A 14,198-nucleotide genomic window follows, 5' to 3' on the forward strand; every position below is an offset into this window, starting at 1 on the left:
TGGAGGAATAGATTCTTTTAGTAGAGTCATTAATTCTTCAGATTGTCTGACTGCAAAAACATCAGTAACAATGTAAGACTATCGAGTAGGAATTGTTAACATCTTTCACACGAGATAGGCTGAATTTCCACCATCTGCACTATAAATCTCCACTGTAACAGAAGCCAGGTCAATCTGAACAGGAAAATTAGAGAGTAAAATTTCTGGATTATAGTCAGTGATGGCTACATGCTAGTTTCAAGTCTATATATCAATTCAACTTGCTAAAATCTAATTAATTTATTTTTTGACATGGTTTAGTTGAATTACCCTTAAAACATCAGATTCTTTGATATGGATTTTTCATCATTTTCACATGCTTACCCTATTATTTTCCTGATCAAGTAGAGAAATTTGCCTTTGCAGTTCTATCAGTTGTTCTCTCTTGTACTTCAGTTCTTTCTCTGCCGTGCTGCACAGATTATGCACTCTTTGTAAATCCTGCCGCATCTGTCTGGACTCCTCTGTTTGCTGCTGCAGTAACACTTCCTGAGACTGAGACGAAAATAAGAGTCAGTTTCATTTTTCTCAAACGGATTATGAGATTTCAACATTTCACAAGGCACCTTCCCATATAGGTATGGACCTCCTCCCTCTCACTGTACAAGGCCTTATACATTCCTTCCAGTTGAAACAGCATATTACTTACATGTATCAAAGTCTGTGAGAAGATTTGTAGCTCGGGTGCTTGTTGTTGTGGTTCTGTTCGCCGAGCTGGGAATTTGTGTTGCAGACATTTCGTCCCCTGTCTAGGTGACATCCTCAGTGCTTGGGAGCCTCCTGTGAAGCGCTTCTGTGATTTTTCCTCTGGCATTTATAGTGGTTTGAATCTGCCGCTTCCGGTTGTCAGTTCCAGCTGTCCGCTGCAGTGGTCGGTATATTGGGTCCAGGTCGATGTGCTTATTGATTGAATCTGTGGATGAGTGCCATGCCTCTAGGAATTCCCTGGCTGTTCTCTGTTTGGCTTGTCCTATGATAGTAGTGTTATCCCAGTCGAATTCATGTTGCTTGACATCTGCGTGTGTGGCTACTAAGGATAGCTGGTCGTGTCGTTTCGTGGCTAGTTGGTGTTCATGGATGCGGATTGTTAGCTGTCTTCCTGTTTGTCCGATGTAGTGTTTTGTGCAGTCCTTGCAATGGATTTTGTACACTACATTGGTTTTGTTCATGCTGCGTATCGGGTCCTTCGTTCTGGTGAGTTGTTGTCTGAGAGTGGCTGTTGGTTTGTGTGCTGTTGTGAGTCCTAGTGGTCACAGTAGTCTGGCTGTCAGTTTAGAAATGCTCTTGATGTATGGTAGTGTGGCTAGTCCTTTGGGTTGTGGCATGTCCTCATTCCGTTGTCTTTCCCTTAGGCATCTGTTGATGAAATTGCGCGGTATCCGTTTTTGACGAATACATTGTAGAGGTGTTCTTCTTCCTCTTTTTGCAGTTCTGGTGTACTGCAGTGTCTTGTGGCCCTTTTGAATAGTGTATTGATGCAACTTCTTTTGTGTGTGTTGGGGTGGTTGCTTTCGTAGTTTAGGACTTGATTGTGTGTGTGGCTTTCCTGTATACCTTTGTGGTGAATTCTCCTTTCGGTGTTCTCTGTACCATCACGTCTAGGAATGGGAGTTGGTTGTCCTTTTCTTCCTCTCTAGTGAATCGGATTCCTGTGAGTGTGGCATTGATGATCCGGTGTGTGTTCTCTATTTCTGTGTTTTTAATGATTACAAAGGTATAATCCACATATCTGACCCAGAGTTTGGGTTGAATTTGCGGTAAGACTGTTTGTTCTAATCTTTGCATTACTGTTTCTGCTATGAGTCCAGAGATGGGTGAGCCCATGGGTGTGCCATTGATTTTTTCATGTATTTGGTTGTTGAATGTGAAGTGTGTTGTGAGGCACAGGTCCAGTAGTTTAAGTATGCCGTCTTTGTTGATAGTTTCAATGTCCTGTCGTCTATTATGTCTGTCCAGCAGGTTGGCTATTGTTTCTCTGGCTAGTGTTTTGTCGATAGAGGTGAACAGTGCCGTTACATCGAATGAGACCATGGTTTCTTCCTTGTCTATGTGTATATTTCTGATGATGTCCAAGAATTCCAGTGTTGACTGTATAGCGTGTCTGGATCCGCTGATCAGGTGTTTCAGTTTCTGCTGTAGTTCTTTAGCCAGTTTGTGTGATGGTGTCCCTGGTGTGATACTATGGGTGTGAGTGGGATGTCTGGTTTGTGCACTTTAGTAGCCACACGAGCAGATGACAAGCAACATGAATTTGACTGAGACAACACTACTATTATAGGACAAGCCAAACAGAGAACAGCCAGGGAATTCCTAGAGGCATGGCACTCATTCACAGATTCAATTAATACGCACATTGACCTGGACCCAATATACCGACCACTGCAGCGGACAGCTGGAACGGACAACCGGAAGCGGCAGATTCAAAACACTATAAATGCCGGAGGAAACATCACAGAAGCGCTTCACAGGAGGCTCCCAAGCACTGAGGATGTCACCTAGACAGGGGACGAAACGTCTGCAACACAAATTCTCAGCTTGGCGAACAGAACCACAACAACTTACATGTATTTCAACTTACTATAGTCCATTCCTTGCTCACAACTGAGGCATTGTCTATACTGGGAGTCCAAATGCAAACCCTTGTGGAACATTTCCATTAAATCATGACCCTAAGTTTCAATTCCATTCTGACCTTTCAGTTCCCAGCCATCAATATTTTTCCACTGAAATTCAACACAAGTTCAAAGAATTACAACTCCTCTTTTTATTCATATAACAGTCTTCTGGATTCAACAGTAAGTTCAATAGTTTCAGATCATAAACTCTGGTCCCATTTATTGACAGCAAGTATTTTTAAAATTCTGTTTTCCACTTACACTTTCTCTAGAGACATTGCTTGTTCTTTGATTTATTGCTTCTTGCCTTCAGTATTATCTTTTTCATCAGTTAATTACTCCTGCAATCCAGTAATCACGGATAAGTCACCCCTTTCGCTTTCCTACATGGTTTAAAACTGCCAGATCTCTAACTTCTTTCCAGATCTTACAAAGTCAGCACCCTGAGAGGTTGGACTAAACCTTACTATCAGGCCCAGTTCGCTCTCTTGCTGCCTCTTATCAAATTCCTGATTAAGGGCTTTTGCCCGAAACATCGATTTTCCTGCTCCTCGGATGCTGCCTGACCCCTGCTGTGCTTTTCCATCACCACTCTAATCCAGACTCAATTACATCCTGTCTAGCACTCAATCTACTCCGTCCTCAGTGCCCACTGTAGACCCACATCTCATCACAGTCCAGTACAGGAACATCACATGCAAGCAATTGGACAATTCCAAACATGAATTCCAAACAGGTAGCAAAAGCAAACACAAACAAAATGAATAGTGGCTGCAGTTTGTGACAGGTGGTATGACAGAAACTGCATATTAATGAGGAGAGATGTGTTTTTACTAAGGTAATTAACAAGCAATAATCCCCCTTAACTCGTTGTTGCGTAGTGAGAATCTTGCCTTGATGCCCAGAAAGATACCAAGTTGCTTCCAGTTGTGAGATAAGCTTCACCGGACTTTTTGTGTGATTCTGCCACATTTTGCAGCATAGCCCACATCATTCATGCCCTGATGAGATTTCACCTGTTCACCTAGTTTCACTCTTCACATTTGCAGCCAGATCTGCCGAGTATTTTGAGAATTCTTTTTAATTTGCTTTCCAGTACTTATAATATTTTATCCTCATGTTAGATTAAAGATAACTTTTAGATTAAAGGAACAGGCTAAAAAGAAATGGTAAACCCAAGGATTGGACAGATTTTAAAATTAAACCAACAATGGCAGTTTAGAAATTGATAAACGTGAAAGGTAAATTGACCGTATTCCTAATGAGCCATGGAGTTGCTCTCTCATGAGAAGAGGCTATTAGTGGTGACTTTTAACCTCAGAGTTAGCACACCTCAGGCAAGGGGAGAGGTCAAGAAGGAGTGTCCTTCATGGTAACCTCAGTCGATACAGAAATGTTGTCGGCATCACTCCGTATCGGCATTCTGCGTCGCAAGCCAACTATTTAGCCAACTGAGCTTGGGCCTCAGTTATTTACAATATGAATCAATTAGATGAGGGGACGACCTGTATGTGTGCTGATGGTTCAAAGATGGTGGAAAAACAAGCTCTGAAGTGGATGCAAAGAGGCTGTAAGAGTATTTAGACACGTTAAATCAATAGGAAGAAAATGGTAAATTGGTTATAGTGTGGGAGAATGTGAAGATATCCACTTTACTGGAAAAAATACATAATATTTTTAAATAGCAAGAATATGGAAAATGCAGTATTTATTTCAACACAGGATCTGATTGTCTTTGTAAGTGGATCACAGATTGTCAACAGTTGGAAATAGGTAAATGAATGATATACTGAAGGATTTAAAAATAAAAGTAAAAAACTCTTATTGTAATTGTGTGTGGTTGTGATGAAACAACACCTGGATCACAGTATCTTGATCACCTTACTTTGGAATGAGAGCAATGAAGGTTTACTGGACCAATTCTTACAATGAGTATCGCTTGAGAGGAGAAGTAGCTTGAGTTATCTCATTGAAATACATGATAGCATTAGGGGCTCGACAGCATAGATGGTTGGAAGATGTTTTCCCTGAATTGGATGTCTAGAACTGAGGGTCATAGTCTTGGAATAAGGATTGGCCATTTAGGACTGCGTGAGAAGTTACTTCACTCAGACGGGCTGTGAACAGTTGGAATTCCCTACTATGAAGAGCTCTGATGCTCAGCTGTTGAGTATATTTTAAAAATAAATCAAAAGAATTTTAGATAATAAGAGAACCAAGTGATATGGGAATAGTGCAGGATGGTATAGCAGAGGCAAATCAATCATGAGCTCATTAAATAGCAAAGCGTAGTTGAAAGGTTGAATAACCTATATTTCCTCTTATTTGTTATGATTTTATTATTATTTGGAATTGCAGTCTGCAAAGAAGCATGCTAGATGTCAAAGCAGGTCTGTAATTTATCCTCCAAAAGAGTTTAGAATTGCTAGGACACTACTCTGGTGAAATGGCACTGAATCCATAGAGAATAAACATGCTGATCTGTCTCAGGGAGGCAGCATTTGTTGTCACACCACTACTACTCCATTGCTGTTGCCTATCAACCAACTGCTGCCTTGCTGAGATGGGGCAGTCTGTAGCCAGGCCTTCTGGGCTCTGTGCTGTGATGTTCTCATCCAAAGTGATTTGTCGTCTCCAACACTTAAAACATGTTACACCCTCTGGATGTAGTATTGCATAGGAGTATTAGGGCAGGCAAAGAGACATAGCAGTAAAGAAATACACAAAGATTAGCTGACTTTTGTCTCCAATATAGCATGGTTTAATTTATAAATCTGGTTCTGAATGCGTATTTGGTAGCACCTTTTGTTTTTGTATTATAATCGAGTAGGTGATGTGCTGTGACACATGGAATGTGCAGGACTGTTGATGAATTGAGGTTAAGATTATTGATATTGCACTTAGATATTTTCTTCATTGTCAGTGCACTCAGATCAAGGCCATGTAAGTTACCTCCTCCCTCCCACATCCTCTTCATTTTACTGCTCCTGTTTGCTGTGTAGCTACAGCAAGGGTTGTCCCCTCATGGTGGTAAGGTTGTACAGCATGCTAGAGACAAACATGAACCTAGACACGTGCTGAATACTACACAGTTCTTCATAAGGGGTCCAGGTGGAGGAAGCATTATTTCATCCTGCCAATAATCTGCTTATCACAATTATGTGCTAATATGGCTTTCATTGCACACATGTTCATCAGCCATTAGTCATGTCTGTAGCAGATAGTGTCTTGGATTGTCACAGAAAGAAGACATTGGGTCTGATGCCAGAATACTGGGTAATGACCTTCATCATTAGTTGGCTGTAGTCACACACCAGCTGGATGTTGAAGGCCTGGAATGTCTTTGAATTTCAAAATAAGGCAGTTTTGACATTAGGCATTTGCAAAGCAATGTGTGTGATGTCAATGGCATCCTGCATCTGCAATTTGAATGAAGTTGCATACTCATTTTGCCTACCTGACTCTGGCAAGAGAGAATGAAATGCAGTTAGCTCTCTCGGAATAGAGAGTTTCAGTGACTTCCCTTATGAAGCAGTACATACCAACATATGAAACAGGCCATTCATCTGCTTGAGTCTGCTCCACCATAAAGATGGGAAGCTACGAGATGTTACTGACATCTTGCTGCCAGGAAGGAACCAAATGCATAAAAGTCCATCATCACAATCAGCTTCACATGAACTGGTAATGCAGCCCTTGTGCTTCTCTGGGTTGCATTTGTGGCTGCAGCAATGTATTGCTGAAGTGTAGGTGTTTCACACATCGTTCTTCGACAACCTTGACTTGCTCTTTGCACATTCTGGCTGAATATGACCTCTTGATATGAACCCTCATCTTCCAGCAATTTATCTTGGTTAGCCTGGCCTTTGTTCATTCTCCAAATCATGCTGCTTTCCAAAGGGCACCACTAGTCACCCATTTTTGACTGCAATTGATTTCTGCAGCTATACATTCCTCAACACCTCCACATCACTCCCTGAAAAATGTTGTAATTTGAAACAATTATGGAAAGCACCAAGCACTTTACATTGAAATCAATAACTCACTTGGCCTTTAAGTAGATGATGATCCCCTTAAATATCACTGGTGGGGATTCCTTCCTGTTGCTGACTATGTGTTCAATTGTGCGAGCTTAAGGGAGGATATTGATTGATGTATTGAATGTCATGATTACACTGCTGGTATCAAATCAATGCCATGAACATTTATTGTGAACATCCAATGGACATTCACTATGCGGATTCAAACAGAGGATTGTAAACCCCATTCTGGCCCTGAGATTATTGATCTCAGCCTTTTCAAAAATTAGCAACATGTGACTGCAAAAGATTGCTATTTGGGAAATGCAGATTTTATGAATTTTTTTTCAAGTTTTGTTTCTTGTCTCAGACAAGTCTTTGGTGACAGTTTCATCTCCTCTTTAAAAATGTTTAATGAGAAACATTTGAGATACTTACCTTGGAGTGCAGGTTCATAGTCCCTTGAAAGTGGAGTCGCAGGTAGGATAGTGAAGGCCCAGGACCTGCATGTCCTATGCAGAGTTGAAATGTTTGGCCACAGGGTGGTGGGGTTGATTGGTGCGGGTGTCCCAGAAATGTTCTCTGAAGCACTCTGTAAGAAGGCATCTGGTTTCCCCAATGTAGAGGAGACCGCATTGGGAGCAATGGATACAATAAATGATGTGTGGAAGTGCAAATGTCATTTATTGTATCAATTGCTCCTGATGTGGTCTCCTCTGCATTGGGGAAACCAGATGCCTTCTTACAGAGTGCTTCAGAGAACAACTCCGGGACACCCGCACCAATCAACCATAGGTTTAGAGGGTGTGAGGGGATAGATTTAAAAGGGACCTAAGGGGCAACTTTTTCATGCAGAGGGTGATGTGTGTATGGAATGAGCTGCCAGAGTAACTTGTGGAGGCTTCTGGATAGATGTTTGAACAGGAAGGTTTTAGCAGGATATAGGCCCAGTGCTGGCAGGTTGGACTAGATTAATTTAGGATATCTGGTCAGCATGGACGAGTTAGACCGAAGGGTCTGTTTCTGTGCTGTATATCTCTATACCTCTATAAATACACCACAGAATCTTGGAGCAAATAACAAAAGTAAAAAGGCCAACATAAACCATGAAGAATGATTAAAGATTATTACTGCTAATAATAAAACATTTTATGTTTTAAAGCAAACAGCAAGGACAGGCCTCATTTATAAAATGCAGTTAAGTAATGATTCATTCTGTGTTGTGAAGAACATAAGCGCCTCATCTCTTGGACATCTGATCGACCATTTCTAGCCCAGAAGTGTGTGGCCCAGTGATTACCTTTTGAGATTCCGATTTTATTTTCCACTAAATCTGTCTGAAAACAGTGTAGCAGTAAAGCACAGAAAGGAAACGTTTGGAGTACAATTCTCACATCTGCTGTGAACAGGATTGATAAAGTAGTTTATATTTCTCTTATCAAAAAAGGCACTTCCCAATAACCAAGAACAACAGCAGCTGAGAAATATGCATCTCAACAAATTGAATTCATTATGTATCACCAGTTGCCATCATGTGGTAAGAACTGAGTAATGCAGGGGTTCAAACATAAATGTCAGTCAAAATGCATCTTTTTCTGCTACTGGACAGTTCCACAGACACCTCACTATTTACATTTACACATTAGGAATGCTGTAATTAACTTCACAAGATATTTAATGATCGAAAGTATCACATTTTCCAATGAAAATCACAGTAATTATGGACAGAATGTACAGCAGACTCAAATTAATTCTCCCATCTCCTGACTAAAGTTCATCCATAGCACATACACAGCACCATTATACTGCTTGATATTAGATATCTCACAGCTTAGGCTATTGTGGCTTAGTACAAAATTTAATCACAACATTTAACCACTGTAAAGCATCAAAAGGAGCTAACGGGAGCAATATTTGGATTATTCTCCTTTGCTCAAGTACCTTAGCCCTGTTGTTTGCTTCCTCCAACTGCAACTCTAGAGCTTGTTTATGCTGGTAAGAATTTTTCTGTTCTAATTCGAGTGAATTCTGTAACTGGCTAATTTCCAGCTTCAGAGCTTGCAGCTGCACCTAAAGGAAAACAATCAGTAAGTGAGTTACACACACATTTTTTGTTGCGAGCAGAACAGATAGTCATCAGATAGTCCTCATTTTAGGTTTGAATGTTTCCTTGATACTACTGCTGTAACATGGGAATGCTGTATCTTAAAATAAAGAATTTATGGGATGCGGGTATCATTGGCTAGGCCCACATTTATTGCTCACTAAGTACTCTTAAGAAGATAATGCTGAGCTGCCTTCTTGAACCTGTGCAATCCATGTTGTCTAGGTACATCCACAATGCAGTTAGGAAAGGAATTCCAGCATTTTCACCCAGCAACACTGATTGTGTTAGGTTCTTTCTTGTTAGGAATGGTCATTGTCTTTTACTTCTATGGTATGGAGTGACAGAAGTCAAACCTGGGCCTCCTGGCTCAGTCAGATCTTGGGACAAAACACACCAGCCAGTTGTGATATGAATGTAACTTAACAGCCCATATCTGGACCCTATTCAGGTCTTGTTGCATACAGACACAGATTAATACTCTTGTGACACAGAGGTGTGTAATAACATCTGTGAACAGATTGATTAGAAAATATCAATGGACACAGACTGCTTTAGTGTCTGACGAGTGCAAGTGGTAATCCTTATGCAATCATCAGCAAACATCCTCACTTCTGACCTTAAGATATAGAGAAAGTCATTGATGAAGCATCTGAAGATGGTTGGATCTAAGACACATGCCTGCAGAATTAACTTCTGAGACTGAGATGACTGACCTTGAATGAGCACCATCATTTTATTTCTGTTAGATATGATTCCAATCAATGCAGAGTCTCTCCCTCCTCCAACCCAAATCTGATTCCCACTGACTTCAGTTTTGCTTGGGCTCTTTCAAACTGTACTTATTAAATCCAGTCTTGATATCAAGAGCAGTCACTCTACTCTTACCTCTGGAGTTTAGCTCTTTTGTTCATGTTTGGATCATGGCTGTAAGGAGGTCAGGAGCTGAGTGGCACTAGTGGAAGTACCATGTTTTAGAAGCAATGGAGCACTCTTACCTCTGGGTTAGAAGATTGAGATTTGAGTCAAAATCTAGGCTTATGTTCCACTCTAATACTGAAAGAGGACTGTATTGTATAATTTTACAATAAGCAGTGGCTAGGTGGTGCCCCTTGACTATTCCTTTGCAGAAGATGGAAAAGCGTTGAGGAGTCAGGAGGTGAATTACTCAATGTAGAAAACCCAGCCTCCAATATGCTCTTGTACAAATGCTATTTGTGCAATGACTCTATTTAAGTTTCTGATACTGTACACAAGATGTTAGTTTTGTGGGAACTGACAAGCACTGCTTTTAAATAGCAAGGGAAGCTGGATAGACGCATTCCTCTTGGAGATAACTATGTTTGGCAGTTTGTGATAGTGGTGATGAATTAGGAGGTTCTAAATCACCAACAGGTGAAAAAAACTCATTGCATTTATGTTTCAAAAACTTTTTTTTTTAGATTACTTACAGTTTGGAAACAGGCCCTTCAGCCCAACCAGTCCACATCAACCCTCTGAAGAGTACCTCACCCTGAACCATTTCCCTCCTAACACTAACACCAGTGGGCAACTTAGCATGGCCAATTCACCTGACCTGCACGTCTTTGTACTGTGGGAGGAAACTGGAGCAACCCCACACAGACACGGAGAGAATGTGCAAACTCCACACAGACAGTCACCTGAGGCTGGACTCAAACCTGGGAGCCTGTGCTGTGAGGCAGCAGTGCTAACCGCTGAGCCACTGTGCCACCCTAAGGCTTTTAGAGAATTTTAGATGCTAAAATTCCATTATAGGCAGGGACTGAAGAGTGGGTCCAAAGAAGTTTTTTTTCATAATGTGACATCACCAAATGAATTCTCCTCACTGGTGTCCTGTATGAAAGCTGTAATTTAGACAAAATAAGTGTCCCCTCTCAGCTGCTATGTAGTCGTCTGTACTTAAGGGATGTATAGTTGTCTGTATTTCCAAATTGACCCTCAACATGATAAGAAGCTGAGGAAAATTATTTAATGAATGATTTCATGACTTCTTTTACACAGCTTGCACACTTGTCATGGCATTCAATGTTTTTCAGAAAATACAGTTATCTACCAATAAAAACTCAACTTGAGGTTTGTGACTTCTTGGCTCTTGTGTGCAGCTCTGGTACCATATCAGAGTCCTAAAATATGTTTAAAGGTCTGATCTGCTTTATTGGTATCTTTAGGTGCCTTTCCTGCCTGTTCACTACCCTCTAAACCTAACTTTTGCCATTATAAGTGTCAGTCCAAAATCATGGTCTGAATATTTGGAATGTCCTCAGGACCTTTGGCTCTACTGGTACAACAGGATATTTGCAATGCAACCTACCTGAGTAATGTTGTCTTCCACTTGTTCTTTAGAATGAATTAGTTCAGTCAGCTGTTTCTGTATGTTGGACACTTCTTGGTTCAGGCGCTGGTTCTCCTGCTGGCTGCAGCCCAGCTGTTGCCGAATGGTATAATTTTCCTGTGCGAGTAGTTTGGACTCCTGCTGGCTGGCATTAAGCTGTTGCCGTAAGTTACAAATCTCCTGGTTAATAGTCTGACTGCCATGCTGGTCGCTGCACAATTGCTGCCGCAAAATAAGATTGTCTTCATTCAGCTGCTGGTTTTCCTTTAGCACTGTGTTGAGTTGCTGCTGCATAAATTCCAGATTTTTGTTGGAAGGATTGGTCATCTGGTTGCTGAGGAGCAGAATGTTTTAAAAAAATAGTCAGTATAACAGCCTAAGCCTTCTATAATAATTTAATGAAGTTCAAAAGATGTTTCAGGAACAGCACCTCATTTTTTTTAGGCACTACTTTATCTTCTGAAAACAAGTCATATTTCAACAATCTCACATCACAGCCTCTGCTCCCATTTTCTTTCTGATAGGAAGAACCGGTAATAATTCTCCTGTTGCCATTCACTCCTCCTCTAGACCCATTTTGACGAGTATTCCATGCTATTGAGGAGAGCTTGGTTACTGCTTGGAAAGCCGGCAAGACCTGTGCTTTTTCTCTCTTTTTCCTCTTGTTTCACTTGCCAACTAGTGATGTGGCTTTTCCATGGATCAAGGATCATGGGGTTGGGGGTGTGTGCTGAGACTGGAAGTCCTGCCAGCCAAAAGCTGTCAGCCAATCAGAGGAGTGCTGTTTTATTGAACGACGCCACCAATGTGGAGGCAGTGGCTGTTGTTGCTATGACACCCAGGCCATAGCTGAATCAGGATTTGGGGAGGGCGGGGTCACAGGATGTGAGGCCACTAGCTAGAGCAGAGGGGGTGACTCTCGGCAGGATTCCCTTACTTCCTAATGCAGGACCCACTTGTTAAGGCAATGAGTGTCTTTGAAGGAGACACCTGCCTCACTCCCTGAAGCCTGCAAGGAACTTTGACAAGGTTTTCTTGTCATGATCTCCACAGCAGGGTAGGATGGCCTTTGTAGGCTTTCGCACCACAGACTTAAATCAGGGAGGAGGTGGGAGGTTGGTAAATGTCTCCTCTTCATCAAACTCACCATGGGGGAGGGCATTGCACCACTTGTTCCTTTATTTGCCCATTTACCATCCCTTTCATCTCACACTATCATCCCTCCCTTTTGTCATTTTGTCACTCCTGCCTTCCAGAATTTCACAGACCTATCCTTTTGCTCTTTTTTACTCCTTCCTTCTTCTTTGCTCTTACTTCAAACCTGCCAAAACTGTAATAACATTTTCCAGCTCTGATGAAAAATAATTTTCTTTCTTTCCAGAACTGATATCTAAGCTTCGAAGTATATCCGGCATGTTCTGTTTATGTTTCACTTGTACGTCATCCACAATATTTCCTTTGTATTAATTTAATATTCCTCATCCTGGCAAGAGATGAGCTACATTTTTGTTTAGTTCCTCCAGTTTTCTCCCATCTCCGTGCTTTTCCTGGCAGTACCAGGGATCAGACGCAGGAAAGCTGGCTGAACCTTAGGGCAGACTTTCCCTCCAGGATCAGGAAATTTACATTTGGCCCATTTCCCAGCATTTGAAGCAAAGTCCATAGAGGTGGGCTACTAAATAGGCAGCGAGTAGGCTGAGTAGGCAATTAGTAACTTTGGGAACAGTGGAGGGGCTGAAGTGCAGGCCTCTTTTGTTTCTATTGGATATGGTAGTTCATTGGCATTTGTTGGCCATCTCTAATTGTTCTTAAATTCAACTCCTTGATCAGTCATTTCAAAAGGAGGAAGCTAAGAGGCAAGCACATTGGAGACGTATAAAATAGGAGTGAGAGTAGATCATTCAGATCATCCAGCCCGCTTTGTCATAGAGTCATAGAGATGTACAGCATGGAAACAGACGCTTTGATCCAATTCGTCCATGCCGACCAAATATCCTAACCCAATCTAGTCTCACCTGGCAGCACCCGGCCCATATTCCTCTAAACCCTTCCTATTCATATACCCATCCAGATGCCTTTTAAATGTTGCAATTGTACCAGCCTCCACCACTTCCTCTGGCAACTCATTCCATACACGTACCACCCTCTGCATTAACAAGTTGCCCTTTAGGTCCCTTTTATATCTTTCCCCTCTCACCCTAAACTAACGGTCTCTAGGTCTGGACTCCTCCACCCCAAGGAAAAGACTTTGTCTATTTATCCTATCATGCCCCTCATGCTTTTATAAACCTCTACAAGGTCACCCCTCAGCCTCCGACGCTCCAGGGAAAACAGCCCCAGCCCATTCAACCTCTCCATAGAGCTCAAATCCTTCAACCCTGGCAACATCCTTGTAAATCTTTTCTGAACCCTTTCAAGTTTCACAACATCCTTCCAATAGGAAGAAGACCAGAATTGCACGCAATATTCCTAAAGTGGCCTAACCAACGTCCTGTACAGCTGCAATTCCTGTACTCAATACTCTGACCAAAAAAGGAAAACATTCCAAACATCTTCTTCACTATCTGCGACTGTACTTTCAAGGAGCTATGAACCTGCACTCCCTAGGACCTTACCATTAAGTGTATAAGTCCTGCTTTCCCAAAATGCAGCACCTCGCATTTTTCTAAATTAAACTCCATCTGCCACTCCTCAGCCCATTGGCCCATCTAATCAAGATCCATACAACACAATCAAGGCTGATTCCCTATTTCAATATCATACTCCCACTCTCTCCCTCTACTTAGTAACCTCCAGAAATCTATTTCTTTTCTAAATTTGTTCACATGATGTGGGCAATTGTTGGCTGGGCCAGCATCTATTGCCCATCCCTAGTTGCCCTCAGGAAGGTGGTGGTGAGCTGCCTTCTTAAAGTGCTGCAGTTCATTTGGTCCAGATAGACTCAGAATGCCATTTTAGGGAGAGCTCCAGGAATTTGACCAAGCAGTACTGAAGGAACAGCAATAGTTAGTGATTTGGCTTTCAAAGTCTTCTATGGTATAAAATACCACAGGTTCACCACCTTTTGA

At 41.7% G+C, this 14,198-nt stretch overlaps 1 protein-coding gene across 9 annotated transcripts in view; it reads right to left on the reverse strand.

Annotated features, from left to right (window-relative positions):
* The window catches only part of ccdc30 (coiled-coil domain containing 30), a 160,461-nt gene that overhangs the window by 50,513 nt on the left and 95,750 nt on the right, over positions 1-14,198 (reverse strand). For all 9 annotated transcript variants that reach the window (XM_072586608.1, XM_072586610.1, XM_072586609.1 and 6 more), the window contains 3 exons: positions 11,110-11,464; positions 8,615-8,743; positions 364-534 (listed from right to left, as the gene is read on the reverse strand). In XM_072586608.1, coding sequence (XP_072442709.1) covers positions 364-534; positions 8,615-8,743; positions 11,110-11,464 — 655 coding nt within the window. The remainder of the gene's footprint in view (positions 1-363; positions 535-8,614; positions 8,744-11,109; positions 11,465-14,198) is intronic.

Source organism: Chiloscyllium punctatum, chromosome 16 (genome assembly GCF_047496795.1).
Source record: "Chiloscyllium punctatum isolate Juve2018m chromosome 16, sChiPun1.3, whole genome shotgun sequence".
Taxonomy (NCBI): Eukaryota; Metazoa; Chordata; class Chondrichthyes; order Orectolobiformes; family Hemiscylliidae; genus Chiloscyllium; species Chiloscyllium punctatum.